General features: G+C 51.6%; 7 protein-coding genes across 7 annotated transcripts; 1 reads left to right on the top strand and 6 right to left on the bottom strand.

The window, feature by feature from the left end:
* Positions 1-625: 625 nt before the first annotated feature.
* On the bottom strand, positions 626-2,774 carry BKA58DRAFT_469003 (uncharacterized protein). The gene is made up of 2 exons (XM_046175133.1): positions 2,450-2,774; positions 626-2,396 (listed from the first exon to the last, which is right to left on the bottom strand). Exons 1-2 carry the CDS (start codon positions 2,550-2,552, stop codon positions 781-783), a joined length of 1,719 nt encoding a protein of 572 aa, XP_046026950.1. The 5' UTR covers positions 2,553-2,774; the 3' UTR covers positions 626-780.
* Positions 2,775-3,428: 654 nt separating this feature from the next.
* On the bottom strand, positions 3,429-5,382 carry BKA58DRAFT_411159 (uncharacterized protein; the record flags this gene model as incomplete). Its single annotated transcript, XM_046172278.1, has 2 exons — positions 3,429-5,221; positions 5,271-5,382. 2 exons carry the CDS (start codon positions 5,380-5,382, stop codon positions 3,429-3,431), a joined length of 1,905 nt encoding a protein of 634 aa, XP_046026951.1.
* Positions 5,383-6,912: 1,530 nt separating this feature from the next.
* BKA58DRAFT_166000 (glycoside hydrolase) lies at positions 6,913-8,638 on the bottom strand. The gene is made up of 3 exons (XM_046165080.1): positions 8,532-8,638; positions 7,745-8,479; positions 6,913-7,684 (listed from the first exon to the last, which is right to left on the bottom strand). Exons 1-3 carry the CDS (start codon positions 8,542-8,544, stop codon positions 7,281-7,283), a joined length of 1,152 nt encoding a protein of 383 aa, XP_046026952.1. The 5' UTR covers positions 8,545-8,638; the 3' UTR covers positions 6,913-7,280.
* Positions 8,639-10,416: 1,778 nt separating this feature from the next.
* On the bottom strand, positions 10,417-10,911 carry BKA58DRAFT_401479 (uncharacterized protein; the record flags this gene model as incomplete). The annotated part of the gene is made up of 1 exon (XM_046171664.1): positions 10,417-10,911. The coding sequence occupies one exon, from the start codon at positions 10,909-10,911 to the stop codon at positions 10,417-10,419; it is 495 nt and encodes a 164-aa protein (XP_046026953.1).
* Positions 10,912-11,348: 437 nt separating this feature from the next.
* On the bottom strand, positions 11,349-12,326 carry BKA58DRAFT_383972 (mitochondrial inner membrane protease-like protein ATP23). The gene has a single exon (XM_046170228.1). It carries the CDS (start codon positions 12,171-12,173, stop codon positions 11,448-11,450), a length of 726 nt encoding a protein of 241 aa, XP_046026954.1. The 5' UTR covers positions 12,174-12,326; the 3' UTR covers positions 11,349-11,447.
* Positions 12,327-12,396: 70 nt separating this feature from the next.
* BKA58DRAFT_166047 (Aspartate/glutamate/uridylate kinase) lies at positions 12,397-14,315 on the top strand. The gene is made up of 2 exons (XM_046165081.1): positions 12,397-12,605; positions 12,669-14,315. The coding sequence occupies exons 1-2, from the start codon at positions 12,551-12,553 to the stop codon at positions 14,201-14,203; spliced, it is 1,590 nt and encodes a 529-aa protein (XP_046026955.1). The 5' UTR covers positions 12,397-12,550; the 3' UTR covers positions 14,204-14,315.
* Positions 14,316-15,783, bottom strand: BKA58DRAFT_166068 (kinase-like domain-containing protein). The gene is made up of 2 exons (XM_046165083.1): positions 15,593-15,783; positions 14,316-15,543 (listed from the first exon to the last, which is right to left on the bottom strand). The coding sequence occupies exons 1-2, from the start codon at positions 15,692-15,694 to the stop codon at positions 14,428-14,430; spliced, it is 1,218 nt and encodes a 405-aa protein (XP_046026956.1). The 5' UTR covers positions 15,695-15,783; the 3' UTR covers positions 14,316-14,427.
* Positions 15,784-15,809: the final 26 nt, after the last annotated feature.

A 15,809-nucleotide genomic window follows, 5' to 3' on the forward strand; every position in this document is an offset into this window, starting at 1 on the left:
GTCATGATTTTGCGACGAGATGATGATCGAATATGATCAGGGCCTACCGAAAAAAGAACTACGAGCTGAAGGCTAACGGTGACATTCACACGCGCCTGGTACACGGGACTGTGTATGATGATTGTCGGATAGGCGCCGTGTTAGGTAAGCCACATATAGGCGCAACTGGTCCGTCGACATGTCTTTCTCTCGCGTCTATTTTCAGTCACTTCACCTCCTTACATTCGCGGACAGCATGGTATAATCTTAAATTGTGCTTGGTTCTGATCACTCGGCGAGCCCCGGGTTACCAGGGGCAAGTTGGACAATCAGACATTCTGCAAAAGTCCACTGTTTTCCCTTTAATCCATGTCGTCCTCAATCATGCATAGAAGCCCGCAAATTCTCCCTGCATACTTATATCCGCTACCAGTGTCCCAGACCCATGGTACACGAGTTTAGACCCGCTTGTCCCCGTCTGCCGTTACTTGCAGGAATCGTAGCAAGCAGGGGTCAGTGCAGTGTCACGAACCAATACAGTTAGCACGAATGTAACTCAAAGGTGCCACCCTTATTAACTGCCTCTGTCTCTCCGCTGTGGGAATCGGACTGTACATCTTAGAACGGTCCACTTCCATCACAGGCTCCTCAGTATACCCACGTCATACAAGGAAAGCACTGAATACTCTGGAGCCTACATTGTCGCCGGATCTTCCAATTTGCTTGTCTTGAAATAGTGTAGTCCTGCGGACCTGTTCAGGGTTTTCCTTGTCTGAGGTGCGCCTCTCGTATGCTTCTGCACTACACCTCACATTTCTCCCATTCTCGTCCGTCTCGCCACTCCATCCAGCTGTGCACATCTTCAGCCATCTCGAGATAGGGAACTGAACCCTTGGGCAAGATCAGGCATACCTTGACTAGTCTATCAAACACCTTCTTGAGCTCAACACAGTTGTCCAACGTAAGCTCTGGAATCTGTCGTCTCATCTCGAAGGCCAGGAGTATGAGCGCCAGAACCTTTTCCTTACCCTGAACCGCGTTGTAATCGCCAAAAGAAATGTTGATGGATTCTTGACAGATCGCTTCAACTATAGGAACTATGGAAGTAGTGATGGTTCTTCCGCCTTCCTCTTTGGTCACGGACTTGAGTAGAACGTTGTGAAGCAAAAAGTATTGGGTTATGAGCAATGGAAGTGATCCGTTCAGTGCCGCGATGAGGTCCTGCATCGTAAGCTCAACGCCGCGATCGAGAGCTAGTTGTATGATCGCGCGATGACCGTGTGTCGCAGCGATTAGCACAGTGTTGACATCCGCATCATGTGGATACATCAATCCTTTGTCGAAGATGTATCGCACGATATTGGTATGACCATATTTGACCGCAAGGCGTAAGCCTGCAGTCAGAACGTTCCAATAGGGCAGTTCGGTGGTTACGGGATTCCATTGGTCCATGAGCCATGTGAATATGTCCACCTGTCCCCACCTCATGGCATCGGCAAGGTACTGTGACGGGGACTTCATATGCGTCGGTATTTCAACGCGGCATCTTGGCAGGAAATTGAAGAGTGTGACGACGGCCTTCAGTTGTCCGGTCCGAACTGCAAATTTTATTGCGGAAGTGATAGTCTCTGTGAGTGGACCGCAACAGGTGGTACGACCGTGCTGTATCCGAGCGAAACGCCGCTTCGTGAGCTCATTGTTGACTTCTATGAGCAGAAACTCAAGAACTTTCATATTTCCACTGCAGACTGCCGCGGTTATAGGGTTGCCAAAGCCAGCAAAGTATATGGGAAACCAGTCAATGATCTCAGCAGATTGCGAAATGTAGTGACGAGTAGCTTCAAGGCTGCCTACTGCGGCTGCTGCCGACAGGATGCCATTGACGTTCTCTTGTACAGAGTTGAGATGATCCCATTCTCTTTCCGCTATACTATGCGACCCCTGTCTGAAGATTGCTACAAAGACAGAGTCCAACGTCACAGGATTCACATCAAACATGGTACGTGGGGCGACTTTGTTTGTAAGGACCAGACTCCGGATGAGTGCGTTTAGATAGCTTTTCCGTAGAACGGAACGATTTCTATTTACAGTAGGGAACTCTAAAAGCTTGTTGTTGACCTTGTTTATGAAACTCGGCAGTCCAGAGACGATTGTTTCTCGGTCTTCGATGTGATTGAGCAGATAGGTCTTGATGTTGCTCAGAAGATAGCCCTTGATGTGAGGTGAGAGCGCACTCAGCGAGTTGGAATCATCATCTTTGCCAAATCCCAATGTACCTAGGGGTAACAGCGTATGGAGTATAGCGGCTCGGATATCTTGTCTCCATGGCGTTGACTGATGTTGATGAGTGCGACTATGGAAGTCTGCAACAGACGTGTTCGCAAGAAGCTCGTTGTCGATGTCGCCGGCAAACGCCCCTGTTCCTATTAGCTTCACTGTACATGTAGTGTCACAAAGAGATAATGTGTACGGCACACGGCGCGCAGTCGGACCAGCTCATGGAAGGGCGCTACGCGCGCAAGGGCGGTGACAACCCTCTTAAAGAGCTCCAGTGGCAGATCGAGTAGTTGCATGTTGGCAACATGAAGCAAGTGAGAGTGGTGTAGTGCGGAGAAAGATTTCGAAAGTAGGGAAGAGATGAGTGAGTGTCTTGCTAAGGTGGCTATAACAGGTAGTGGCGTGTGGTAAGCGAGGTGAATAAGGAAAGAGCAAACATGGCGCGGCTGAGCGCATACATCTAGTCCACATCGAACGAAAGAGAAAGGGAGTGTTGACAGTGCTAATGGTATTTGGCGACGTCGTGATTAAATGCCATAGGATGAGGGCTGTTGGATTCATGCGAACGGGATGATCACCAGCGAGCGTTACCAAACGGAACCGTACATTTTTTTTTTTTTTTTTTTTTTTTTTTTTTTTTTTTTTACAGATATGACTGCAGTGATGATTAGTCTAACAGATATCGATCTGCTATACCTTGTCCATGCGCCGCCCAGATACAAGAAGTGAGTCCGTTGTGCGTGGAATCGTCGGTCGTCCGTTTCAGCCACACAAAACTATAGCATGACGTCTTCACAGAAACGACACACATACAACAAGACAGCTTCGCACGCTTCTGTTTTTACATCTCCAGGCACATTGAGAACCTTGATAGTGACCCCGTTTCACGAATAGTCACTGGGAAACAGGTTTGTAGCATGATCAGTACGCAATAACATGAAGCGCGAGGCGAGAGGCTGAGTAACGTTATGCTAATAACGCTCTATACTATGAATATGCTTATAGTACAAGTCTATCAGATGTGCTCGAAAGCACGGGTATCAAAGAAAGAAAAATGAGGTAACAAACAAAACTCTAAATGCTCGCTTCAAAGGACAAAGGGGGGCGTGTATGAAAGTGCTTGGACATGACTCATACGAAGGCCTTGAAAAACTTCGTTGCACGTGGGCTTTTCAGCTTTGCGTCGTATACATGTGTATGTGGTCATGCATTTGCTGCGACGTCGAGTCGCGGTAGGGTTGATGCTGCTGGGGCATCACATGATGTTGAGGATGCTGATGGTGTTGCGGGATGTGGTGCTGGGGTTGCTGATGCTGATGAGGGTGACGCATGCCCATTGCGGCAACACTGTAGTCAGGAAGCATCTCTGACGAAGCTTGACTCATCTGCGATGATGGTCTCTGATTCGAAGAGCTGCCTCTTGAGCTGCTTATCCGAGTGCCTATCTTGTGGAGCGGCTTCGATATCATTTGACCGAACGAGGGGCGGTCGTAGTATTGCGACTCTTCGAACTGGGGAGCAGCACCGAAGTAGTTGGGATACAGTGATTCCAATGGGTTGGGTGTAACCTTGACTTGGTCCATGTACTCGTTCTGGTACAACTGTGTGTGCTGCTCGTGATCCATGACTGGCGTGGAGTGTGCATGAGGTGTATGCATCGTGGATGTCGTCATAGCCGGTGGGAGATCAGGAATAGCCGGTTGCGCTACGTCCAGATAATCTCCAGGGTCCACGTCCATATAACTGATACGGCGGCTGGCTGTATCCACTGCGGGCGTCTGCGGCTCCACAAATGGAGACGAGCCGCAATCATAGTCAGGCACGTGCGCCAACGAACTACTAATGCGCAGCAAAGCTGCGTTGATACTCGCGAGCCTCGCTCTTGAGTGATGTGGGTTTGAGTTTCCGATGAGTATGTGCATTCGCTGCTCGCGCGACAGCTTCTCAACATGCGGCACGGAATCTCGTGAGGGTGTTACGAAGCCGGTGGGTAGCTGTTGATGCACAGGGTCCAGGGGTATATCAGCGCGTAGACTCAAGGCAGTAATCAAAACCTCTTCCCGACTCGGTCGAAGATCACAGCACTGGAGCTTCTGTCGGAGGATTCTCGAGTTGTCGGGACACCAGCTAATTTGCGACCGACTCTCTCGCAATCTCTCATCCAAGCAACCGATAAGCTCTTTCCATGTGTCGTGAAGAGCTTCCTGTCGTATTAGATTCCTGATCACATTAGAATATTTCCATTGGTCCATGGTCGCGCCATTCTTCATATGCTTCGCGACGTGGTCACATCGCTCATCCCAACCGATGCTGACTTCTTTACACTTGTCGAATCCACAACCGAACACTCTTCTCGGCAGTAACGTGATGCCAATGTCTGTCAGCGATGGCAAAGGCCGACCGGCATGGTAGCGCTGATGATGTTTGATGAAATCCTTTTGGCGGTCAAAGATGCGGTTGCAACCGTTGACAACACATGGCCAGTCCTCTCCCGTCTCATGCATCCTCATCTCATGTTTCTTCCAATCAGACTTTGCTTTGAACGTCTTCTGGCTCTTTTGTTCGGCACAATAGGTGCAGAACATGAATGGCTCACCCGACTGACTCTGTGACTTGTCATCATCCGGGTTCAGCGATGGAGAAGCAACACTAATGTCATCTGTTGGTGTGTAACTTGGTTCAATCTTGAGGTCGAGTGGACTCTCGGTATCCACCGCAGGCATGGAAGCAGGGACCGGACGTGTCGGATCAAGACCAGCTGGGTAGGAACGTGGCTCTGCCCTTCTCATCCTAGAGCGCGACGACGACGAGGAAGCAATGGAACTGCGCGTATCACTGCTCCCTGTGGATGAAGAAAATGTCGATGCCATAGAAAGCCGAGACCGCCATGATGACCCCGACGAGGATGTTGTAGATGAACTCGCAGTGCTGGTAGACATGAATGACGAGGCTGTAGAGTTGCGGCCTAGACTTGGTGAGCATGTACACATAAAACAAGGCGACGAGGAACGTACGCGAATCTATCGCCTGAGAAAACATCCTCTGGATCAAATGTGGAGGATGCCTTGCCAGCAGGGCCTCAATGTGTCGCATAGACTCCTCTGGTATGTCTAGGTTGTCCTCCATAGTGGCGGGGGGAGAGCTGTCTGCTCAATTCAAATCGCGCAACAAAAGACTACTCCAACATGCCGACCATGAAGACCTTGCGACAATCCAAACGACCGAGAAACTAGAACGAACGACAGGCGGAGGTGCAAAAGAGGGTGGGGAAGGGTATCCAGGTGTCGCGGTAAGACTAGGGGCCAAGGAGTGGATAATCGTGTATCCGAGCAGGCATCAGCTGCTGTTGGTGCGACAGGTTGATATACAAGTGGGATCACCTCACGCAAAGGTGCAGCGGGGGATGCGGAAATGGCACGCTTCTAGAAGGCGTATGGAAGGATTGTAGAAGAAGCTAATTGAGGGCTGCTCGCGGAGGCGCTCGTGCGCAACATCGACATGACCACTGCCCTGGTTTGGCCTCAAAGCTGGGGCAAGGCTGAGGTTACGACGGGCATGCCAATATGTAGCGTGTTTGAGGTGGCCGCAAGGAACCGTAGTAGGGACTGGGAAAGCACGAGGACAAGCGACGAGAATCAAAGAGATAGTGTGCGCGTCGACTGTTCAAGTCTCTTTCAGCGCCGTCTGGAGGTAAAGGCAGTTTTCGACCCGGGTCGAGACGTGGCCGGACAAGGTGGTTGCGCGAGGCGATGATTCGCACAGACACGGTGTGCAGCAACACGCACCTATCGCAGAAACGCAACAGGCCATCCGCAACGAATCCATTCGAACACTAGGCCCTGTAAGGGGCATGCAGCGCGCGGTACCTGGATGACGCACCGCTGGTAACTTCTCGAAGTGTGCTGGTGCCGTGATGAGTGACATTTTTGGTGGGACCTGGCAGGATTCATTCCTGCACGCCGAACTTCGGCATCACGCCTTCGCTTAACGCAGACGCAGCTATCGCAGTTCGACGGCCGGCCAGGCGCTGGACGAGGTAGCACGGCAGCCATCGTGCACTACGAAGGACTCTTTGACAGCGCGCGCATGTCAATCAGCACTCGGATGCCATCCCCACGACGACTTACTTGAGACGCGGTGGCTGACAGAATGGAGTGCTGACGGCAGGAGCACGTACCCCATGCATAAACGATAGCAGCGAATGAACGCTCTGGGACGGTGATTGTAACAATTGGGCTGCCGCACTGCAGTCCGTCATCGCTGAGGATGCCCTTGTAGCTCGAGGTCATCGCGTAACCACGCGCGATCAAAGGAAATATCGACTAGTGTAGGGTAATGTAAGGAGACGGAACTCTGCCATAACGGGCAGGAAGTGGCCGGATAAATTGCAGTAGTTCGAGATAACAGCCTTAGCTAGAGCGTTTGGTTGCTTGGTATGTGAAATCGGACGAAGCGTTAATCACGAAGATGTACTGTAATTAACAGCATCGCGCCTCTTCCATGTCGTCGTGAGCGCGTATCCACAATGGCGTGTCCCTGAGAAGCGGCGCCGTCGTTCGGGACCCGAACTGCCGCGGCACTCTCGAGGGACGTCCAGACCGCGAACGGTCTGGTCAAAACGACGAGCAAAGTTTGGGTGAGAGTCAGGAACGGACTGATCCTTGGATGCGGCGCGAGGTGGTTGGCGCGACGCCCGCTCAACGTTGAATTTTACGTCACGTGGTGCGTGCGCAGTTCACATGGAACTTGCGCAGCGAAGTCAAGAAGCACCATGATCCGGACGTACGGCGTAGTGGGATTCTGACAACATTGGTGTTACATCGCTCTGGGGCTCCATCCATTCGGCCCACATACTACTATTATCGCTTGAACTCTGGTCCTCAAAAAATTCCAAACGATATTGCTAGGGATTGTCTGTGAAACCATCAAAGCGCGAGGTAGTTGGAACGACTATTCAGTTCCGTTGACAAGCGGCATGGTTTCCGCACTCTGCGAACAAACATGGATTTACAGAGATAGCCAGTTCATACAAAGTGTCCGTCGCAGTCAAAGTTGCCCTCCGTCTTGAAATTGCATGAACTCTCTTTTCCGCCTCCGGTGATGTGAACGTTGTCGATCTTGATGTCGCTACAGCTTCCTTCTCCACAAAGAATATAGTAGTTCTTTCCCTCCTCTGTTGCCGTGCCAAAGATATTCTTCATGGTGATGTTTTGGATGATGACACCGTTCGTGGGGTTGCCGGTTGGCCCACCGTTCAAGTAGTCTTGCTGAATGTCAATTCCATAAATGGAGATGTTTTCAACGCGAATGTTCTCGTAATGGATATTGGAGATGAAACCGGTGGTGTTGGAATTTGACTTGATGCGAGCGCCGTTCTCGGCGTTCAGAACGACGGAGTTTGTGAATGAAATATTCGTTACGTTGTTGTCTGATTAGACGTGGTTAGTAAAGCGTAACTACTGTATGGCCGGATGATGGGATGGCATACTTGACTTTCCACCCACAGATCCGATGGAGAGACCGTGGCTGCCATTGCAGTACATGTTGCTGACGTGGATATTGTCTCCACTGGTGACAGCTACACAATCATCCTGGTTGATAACAACACTGTCGCGAACTTTGGTATTATTGGTGCTACTCAGGCCAAATCCGTCGCTGTTGTGTGCTGCAGGGAGGCCGTTGGAGCGGTTGTTGGGCGCGTATCCAGCGCTGTTGTCCAGCGTAATGTGGTGCACATCTAGACCAGCGCTGTTACTGATACTGAAGCAGTGCACCGGGTAGTTCTTGATGTAGATGTCGTGGACGGAACTGTTTCCAAGCATCTTCTTCAGCTCAATAAAGTGGTTTGGCTTGGTAACGCCTCCGTTGCTACCAAGGCCGTCCCACCAAGCCTGACCATTGCCATCGAGCACTGCGTCTTCTTCGGCAGTGATTTCGACATTGGTACCCGCCACCTGGATGAAAGCATAGTTTGCATCGGCGTACTCCCAGAAGGTCTTTCCTTTGAATGTGACCTTGGTACCGGTCTTCAGCTTCGAAAGATCGATACTCGAGTTTCCAGGAACGGTGATGCCGTCGAGGGTTATGCAAGTGCAGGCGGCGACCGCAGCCGGGATAGCGGCATACTTCGTCACGTAGCAGGCATCGGTGGCCGCAGTTGCAGAAGGTGAAGGTACGGCGGACGCGGTTCCTACAGCGGCAAGCACCAATGATGTGGATGTAGCTACGAGTTCATCAGTACAGAAATGATCTAGGCTGCAAATTGCTATTGGTACCGTGAAATCGCATGATGAAGGCTTGAATCTGACGTGAGCGTTAGGTGAAGATGAGTATACGGGGTCTCGACGAAGCTATATAAATGTATGCAGGGTCTTGGGTCCCCAGATAATCTGTTGAAGGGCCACCTGCATATTACCGACTAGTCGCCACATAATCTTGCGCTCGGCCGCTGTAGTGGTAGAAGAACTGCAGCCTCGTCATTTCCGACCCCAAAGCACAAGCACACCAAGCACCAAAGCCAAGTCCAGGCAAGGCTTGAAGGAAGTGCTATGCAAGAAGAGGTACTTGACCCACCATGAAGCATCCAAAAGTGTGCTATTATGGGGAACGGCTCGGAAGAACAGGGGGTGCGGCTGGCCGGTCAGTGGCAAGAAGTCCAAATCGTGTGTTCTGTTTCGCCGAAATATTCCAGATGTGCAACTTGAAACATTCATCCGGAATGCCACCATGGCCGTAGTGGAGATGCGGAGTGACTGTGCGGAAAAAATGGGTTCCGTCCAACGGCACGGCTGCTTGGAAGCGTAGATGACGGGATGAGTGATCACGGAAATGATCGAAGTCGACGGCATCTGCGGAGGATATACTAATCCACGAGCTTACGCGCAATCAATGAAGAGTATGGAGATAGTTGTATCTTCGAATACGAAGAAGAGCTGGTATACAAACAAACATCGTGATGGACTTGGAATGACGGTTGAGCACTCGCGTTGGAAAGTGAACTGGGAAAGGGCTAGATGACTAGCGGCTTGGCATCTAGATCGATATGTGCCCAACCTTGTAGCTCCTCATCTTCTAGGCCCAGTAGACCCTGACATGAACATAAGGCCCACATCATCTTGGAATTTGGTGTTCTTACACTGGAGTACGTAAAGGGGGCATCGGAGAGCTTACATGAAGCTGCGCCCGTACCGCAAGAGATATGAGGGAGCTTCGAAGCTTGGTGGAAGGTATGAACACATCCAGGTAGAATTGACCATCTAGGTTCATTAGTCTTCGAAATCACCGTTTAAAAACGTGTTTAGCTTCTCAAAAGTCCGAGCCACGCAGAAGCCACACATGTATGGCTTCGCATCATTTCGCATTTCTCGGACCGAGATCAATGGCGCACATACAGTTCATGATCTCTTCGGCGCCGATCGCGCAAAGAGATGGAAAGGCAAATAAGTCAACACTGCATGATAGATATCGAATCACACTTCCATGACCTGGAATAGCTATGGGGGTACCTGAATGGGTCGCCCATGATGATGAGCAAAAGTTGCATCACATGCACATAATACGACAGTATGCATCTATCGAACTCTTTACGACTTTGCGATTTGTATCCACTTCCAGCGATCAAAGCTTCTTGATCTCGCCGAAAGACCTCGGGAGCTCAAAACGATATCGCCTCCTTATTCCCCGTTTCTCGACAAACCCCTCTGGAAATTGCCTTCGCACATCCATGGAAGTGGATAAGCTACTCCCCTCTCGTGTGATGGAAGTATGCGCTTTCAAGTTCCATCATAGCTCCCATCCTGTAGAACATGCTGACCGACTGGATACGCACTCACTCCAGTATCATAGCTCGTAATTCATATCGTTTCACTGATGCCCGATCAAGCCTTCAGATTCGATCTCAGAGAGAAGCCGGATTGACACGATCTGTACTCCTCAAACTCCGATGGACATTAGGAAAGGCGGACGCGTAGATCCCATCCAACGCGATTTTGTCGATTCTGCTCGAGCATGAAACAAGATAGCTCCAGCAGACCGGAGCAACGACATGGTATGGTAACGCAAAAAAAACAAACAAACAGTGCCGGCCATGTTCTTCGTCTTCATCGATATCGCAAAGCTCAGAGGATGACTGCCGCTAACGATACAACGACCTAGTTGCAATCAGCCATCAATCTCACATATCATCTTCATAGCAGCACTCGCCAAACCGACTACACCACCCAGCATCCGCAATCCCACACCCTCGATCCTCATAGCGCCACCAGTCGTAGCCGGCACCGTCATCCCCGTCGTAGGAGTTGCAGTTGGCCCCGAATCAGCGCGAGAAGCCGCCACCTGTGCCGGCGACAAAGTCTTCGCTGGGTTCCCGTAAGGCCTAGACAAGACTTTCGATGCAGTCTCATCTTGCGAGTTGTCGTCAGGGAGGGGTACATCAGGTACTTCAACGCCTCCAGTCGGTTTCGGTGCTTGAAACCCTGGTGTCGCTTCGGGTTTGTTTGGGTCTGGTCGGTCGGCTGGCCGATATGGGTTGGGTGCTGGTGCGATGGGTTCGATGATTTGTGGTGTTGCGGGCCGGGGGATGCTGGGGCGTGGTAGGAACCATGCTGTTGAAGATGTTGCGATGAAGAAGGTGTATAGCAGGGTATGTGGTAACATTTTGACGATGCAGATTTGGATACCTTAGTTTAGACGTGATGATGAGGTGTTGACGGAACGAGACTAGATGGAAGAGGGATGCGCATCGCGAAATATCTACTTGTTGTATATAGGCGCCCATGATGTGTGTGGGTTTCAAGGCGCCCAGACTATATGGGCAGTGTTTTGCTAGTCACCTATTGTTGTTGCGGCGCAGTAAGGAAAACCAAGGGCTGGGAATACGCCCTGCAGCCCCGCGATTCGGGCGATGCACGCCATGGCTTGATCCGTGATTTCCAAGGGTGGGGGCCAAAAACATCAATCTCTAATGTTTTCAAAACTTGAAAATGACGTGGACTGAGGTGGGATATGGAACTTGATCTCAGAAGCCTGGATCCTAGATCGAAAAAGAGGAGATGTGGGCATTCCTGTGCCCTCTGAAATCTTCCTTACAAACGCCATCGCTATGCAAACACAAGGGTAATAATACACTGAATACCCACTTCTTCAGGTACATGTTAAATGAACCGACCAATGACATCTCATTCCTCTCAAGATCATCGATAAACCTCATCGAATGGCCTGGTATCCCGGAAACAACTCTCCCACACCTCGTTCACCACTTTGCCAGCATGCTCTTGATCCTTTATCCCAGGCCTCGCCATCATACTCAGCGTCGCCCTCCTCCTAACACAACTTTGTAATTGCTCCATGATATTCCATTGATTCCGAGTGAAGAACTCTCTTGAAAATCGACATTCGCCGCTGAGTGTGGATGCGCGAATCTCTAGACAAGCCTGGTGGCGCAGGTTCTCGGGTTCAACTTTGAACTTCAAGTGATCCCACGCATGCACCATTTCATGCGCCATGGTGTCTTCCTGGTGCCCGCGATTACGGAACTTGTTTGCGCAGAGCAGGATGCCGTGGTCGAGGGAGAAACCACCGGATTGCTCGTTTGTGCACATGCGACAGAGTATGTTGTCTTTGTTCAGGTCGCCGCCTAGCTTGTATACTTCGTCCGACATGAAGCGTATGATGGGACTGTATTTCAAGAGGTATTCCTTGTTCGACTCGCAGCGCTTGCATATCGAGTCGGCTTTTATCTTGTCCATCTCGTTGAAGTAGCCTTTTTCTAGTTCGACGTCGCGGGAGCCTGTCATGCGGCCGAGCATTATGTTGAAGGTGCTGCTCCATGTGTAGTAGACGGGGTCGATCTTTTGGGGCGGCGGTTGGGCCATCGCGGAGAGGGATGCGCCGTCGGGCGCTGTCTCGGAGTTTGCCATTGTGGTACGGGGATGCGTGATGTTCGAGTCCGGTCACGGGGTGATCAAGTGTTGGGCGTGGACTTGTCGCGTGGCGATTAGATGTTTGCTGTAGGGCGTGGCATGTTCCTGATTCCCGTCGCGAAAAGTTTAGGTGGAGATGGGGATGTAGCTGGTAGCGCGGGGAGCCAATCGGAGGGAAGACGTCACCGCGTACAAGGGAAGCCGAAGATCGCTTGCGAGGAAACTTGGCCTGCTTCCAGTCATCCATTGCGCGACAACACACGAGCTGCGTGTTCATGTAGTACACGACGTGTTGTACATATCTCACCTGTCTTCTCCCCTCCCACACCCGTCTCCATTACCATCTTGAGCCTCTCGTGACTCCCTCCGTCGCAATGGCCGTCCACATGCGCAAGCAGCCCGGCCAGCTTACCGTCGTAATAAAACTCGGTAAATACACAACCGTACATATGCCACATCGACAAGAAGAGAGCACCTAACCGACACACCCAGGAACCTCATCGATAGTCGACGAGAAAACCCACCAACCCCTCCTCTCCATCCTCTCCCTCATCGTCGAGACAGCATGCAGTCTGCGCGCCGCCGGCCACCGCGTCGTGATCGTGTCTTCAGGCGCCATCGGTGTCGGTCTACGGCGCATGAACCTTCCCCGCCGCCCAAAACACCTCCCACAAGTCCAGGCGCTCGCTGCTATCGGACAGAGTAGACTGATGTCTCTATGGGACCAGCTGTTTGGCAACTTGGAGCAGCCAATTGCTCAGATCCTCTTAACGCGGAACGACATTGCGGACCGGACGCAATATCAGAATGCGCAGAACACTTTCATTGAGCTGCTGAGCATGGGTGTCATTCCAATTGTGAATGAGAACGATACTTTGGCGGTGACTGAGATCAAGTTTGGTGACAACGATACACTGAGCGCGATCACATCGGCCATGGTCCAGGCGGATTACCTCTTCCTCATGACGGATGTAGATTGTCTGTATGACAAGAACCCTCGTACGAATCCAGATGCCAAGTCCATAACCGTCGTGGAAGACATTGCAGAGCTGGCAGCAGACGTCAGTTCGGCAGGCAGTTCACTGGGAACAGGCGGTATGAGTACAAAGATCGTGGCCGCAAGACTAGCGACAAGCGCAGGTGTCACAACAGTCATCACAAAGAGCAGTAAACCAGGTAACATCTCTGGCATCATCGCGCACGCCGAGAAGCAAAGAAAGTCACGAATGTCCAGTCGAAACTCCGTCACCAACTTCCCAGACGAGGGCGCACCACTTGCCCAGGCAGCATCTCAAGACTCGAATCACGACCTCTCAACATCCACATCTACACTAGGCGACCAACAACTCACCGGCCTCTCCTCTCCCAAACCGGAAGAGCCAGTTCCCCTCCACACACGTTTCCTCCCCATATCCAACCCCATCCGCGACCGCTACTTCTGGATCTTGCACGGTCTCGCACCCCACGGAACGATATACATCGACCAAGGCGCCTGGGCAGCCCTAAGCGACAAAGCGGGTCTCCTGCCCGTCGGCATCGTAGAAGTAGACGGTCACTTTGCCCAACAAGAAGCCGTACGCATTGTAGTTGTCAAGCGCCTACCCAACCCACCCCACTCCCCCAAACCAGCACAAACACCAACAACGCCCCAACCGCCCACTACACCCGGCGCCCTAGCCCACAGTGTCCACGCCCCGATTCCCATTCGAACACCTCTGACACACTCGTCATCGTCATCGTACTCGATGTCCTCTTCCCAGACACTATTGCAGCACCCACCGAATTTCGAACTGCACAATCCCGCGCCGTTCGAAATAGGGAGATGTGTGGTGAACTATTCCGCGACAGAAATTAGGCGCATCAAGGGGTTGCATTCTACGCAGATTAGTGAGGCGTTGGGGTATGCGGATAGCGAGTATGTGGCATTGAGGGAGAATATTGCCTTCTTTGGGGGCGAGAGGAGTAGGCCTAGTACGCCTGATTTTAGGCATGGGGAGAAGAAGGGTGAGGCGGTTGAGGCGCATTGAGGTATAGCAGATCAAACGGTGCTTTGCAGGTCAAGCTTGAAATTCTTGAATTGAATTTGTGGGATGTATTCCCAATTATGATACCAAACCAAAGCCAGCGGCAAACCCAAGACGCCGAGCAATGCGACTAAAGACAAGAAATTCAGTGACTACCGTGCGGAACGCCCTTTCGCCATCGTACATGTTAGACATTATGTGAAGTTTGGACACGACCAAGGTGAAGCTTAGTAGCTTTCCTCTGACTGCTCCGAGCTGCTGCGTACCTTGCCCCCTGATGTGCGCTCGTAGGCTCGCGAGCTGCCCTTGCAGTGTTTGAGGATCCAAGGGTGCACCTCGACATCCTCAAGCGCGATACGCTTCTCAGGGTCAAGCACGAGTAGTTTCTTAATGAGATCTCGCGCTTCTGAGCTGACGAAGCTCGGGACTGTGTACTCTCCCCTCGCAATCTTGCGCTGTGTCATGACTTGGGTGTCCTCGAATGGCGCTTCACCGACCAAGAACTCGTACGTCAGGACGCCTAAACTCCATAGGTCGACCTTCTCGGAGTAGAAGTTGTCCTTGCCGCCACCACGAAGCATCTCCGGGGGCAGGTAGTCGAGAGTTCCGCACATGGTGTTGCGGCGGTTGTTGGGCGCGTGTACCGACCAGCCAAAATCGGAAATCTTGATCTCGCCGTGGATGCCGACGAGGATGTTTTCGGGCTTGATGTCGCGGTGCATGACGTGCTTCTTGTGGAGGTACTTGAGGGCTGCGGCCATCTGGGCAACGTATTGTGCTGCCTTCCATTCAGGGAAGCGTTGTTCCTTGCGGAGGTGCTTGTATAGTTCTCCTTTACCAGCGAATTCGAGAATGAGGAAGATGCGCTTTGCGTCATGGAAATGGCCGAACAGCTTGAGGATGTTGGGATGTGTGAGGTGAGATTGGATCTCAATCTCTCGTCGGACCTGCTTCTCGACTTTGCCTTGCTGGATTTCAGACTTGTGGAGTACCTTCAAGGCACAGACGAAGCCGGATGAGCGCTCCTTGGCAAGATAGACGCGGCCAAACTTTCCCTTTCCGAGAGGCTTGCCAATGTCAAACATGCCCAGATGCCATTGTTTGGGTGTTGCTGGGTTTGAGGGAACGGTGTAGATGGCGGAGTCGGTGAGGGTGCGGCGATGCGATGGGTTGTGTTCTGAGGGTCGGCTGGAGCTTGCTGAGATGGTAACCTTGGCAATGTTTGCCGTCTTTGCATTTTGTGTAGCGAGCTTCTGTAGTGTCTGATGGGGCAGCTTCATGCGGTTCGCAGCTGATTGTGAGGACGATAGGCCAGCTACCGTTACGGTTGTGGATGCTGATGGCTTTTGGTTGTTAGAAAGCGCAGTATTGAGAAGGCGAGTAAATACACACCTTCACCTTGTGGTAAGTCGAAGTAGAAGTAATGTGCTCATCGTTCTCGTCGTGGATGGTGGTGCGCTCAAAGGCGGCTTCGAGATTTGCGACGTCGGCCATGGTAATGTCGAGATGCAAGCTGGAACGACAGGAAGCAAGCAGAAGGGCGACAAATACCCTGCTGATAGCTATATTATGCTATTTGGATGGGTGACAGTTGGTGGTTGTGGATGTT

This window comes from Alternaria rosae, assembly GCF_020736505.1.
Source record: "Alternaria rosae strain MPI-PUGE-AT-0040 chromosome Unknown BKA58scaffold_4, whole genome shotgun sequence".
In the NCBI taxonomy this organism is placed as follows: Eukaryota; Fungi; Ascomycota; class Dothideomycetes; order Pleosporales; family Pleosporaceae; genus Alternaria; species Alternaria rosae.

Excerpts from the sequence above, each read along its gene's own strand:
- BKA58DRAFT_166047 (XM_046165081.1), top strand. The coding sequence starts at position 12,551 with ATGGCCGTCCACATGCGCAAGCAGCCCGGCCAGCTTACCGTCGTAATA. Across the intron at positions 12,606-12,668 it reads TACCGTCGTAATAAAACTCG|GAACCTCATCGATAGTCGAC; the intron begins GTAAATACACAA and ends CGACACACCCAG.
- BKA58DRAFT_469003 (XM_046175133.1), bottom strand. The coding sequence starts at position 2,552 with ATGCAACTACTCGATCTGCCACTGGAGCTCTTTAAGAGGGTTGTCACC. Across the intron at positions 2,397-2,449 it reads CCGACTGCGCGCCGTGTGCC|GGGCGTTTGCCGGCGACATC; the intron begins GTACACATTATC and ends TAATAGGAACAG.
- BKA58DRAFT_383972 (XM_046170228.1), bottom strand. The coding sequence starts at position 12,173 with ATGGCAAACTCCGAGACAGCGCCCGACGGCGCATCCCTCTCCGCGATG.
- BKA58DRAFT_166000 (XM_046165080.1), bottom strand. Across the intron at positions 7,685-7,744 it reads ATCTGTGGGTGGAAAGTCAA|ACAACAACGTAACGAATATT; the intron begins GTATGCCATCCC and ends ACGTCTAATCAG.
- BKA58DRAFT_166068 (XM_046165083.1), bottom strand. The coding sequence starts at position 15,694 with ATGGCCGACGTCGCAAATCTCGAAGCCGCCTTTGAGCGCACCACCATC. Across the intron at positions 15,544-15,592 it reads CGACTTACCACAAGGTGAAG|CCATCAGCATCCACAACCGT; the intron begins GTGTGTATTTAC and ends AACAACCAAAAG.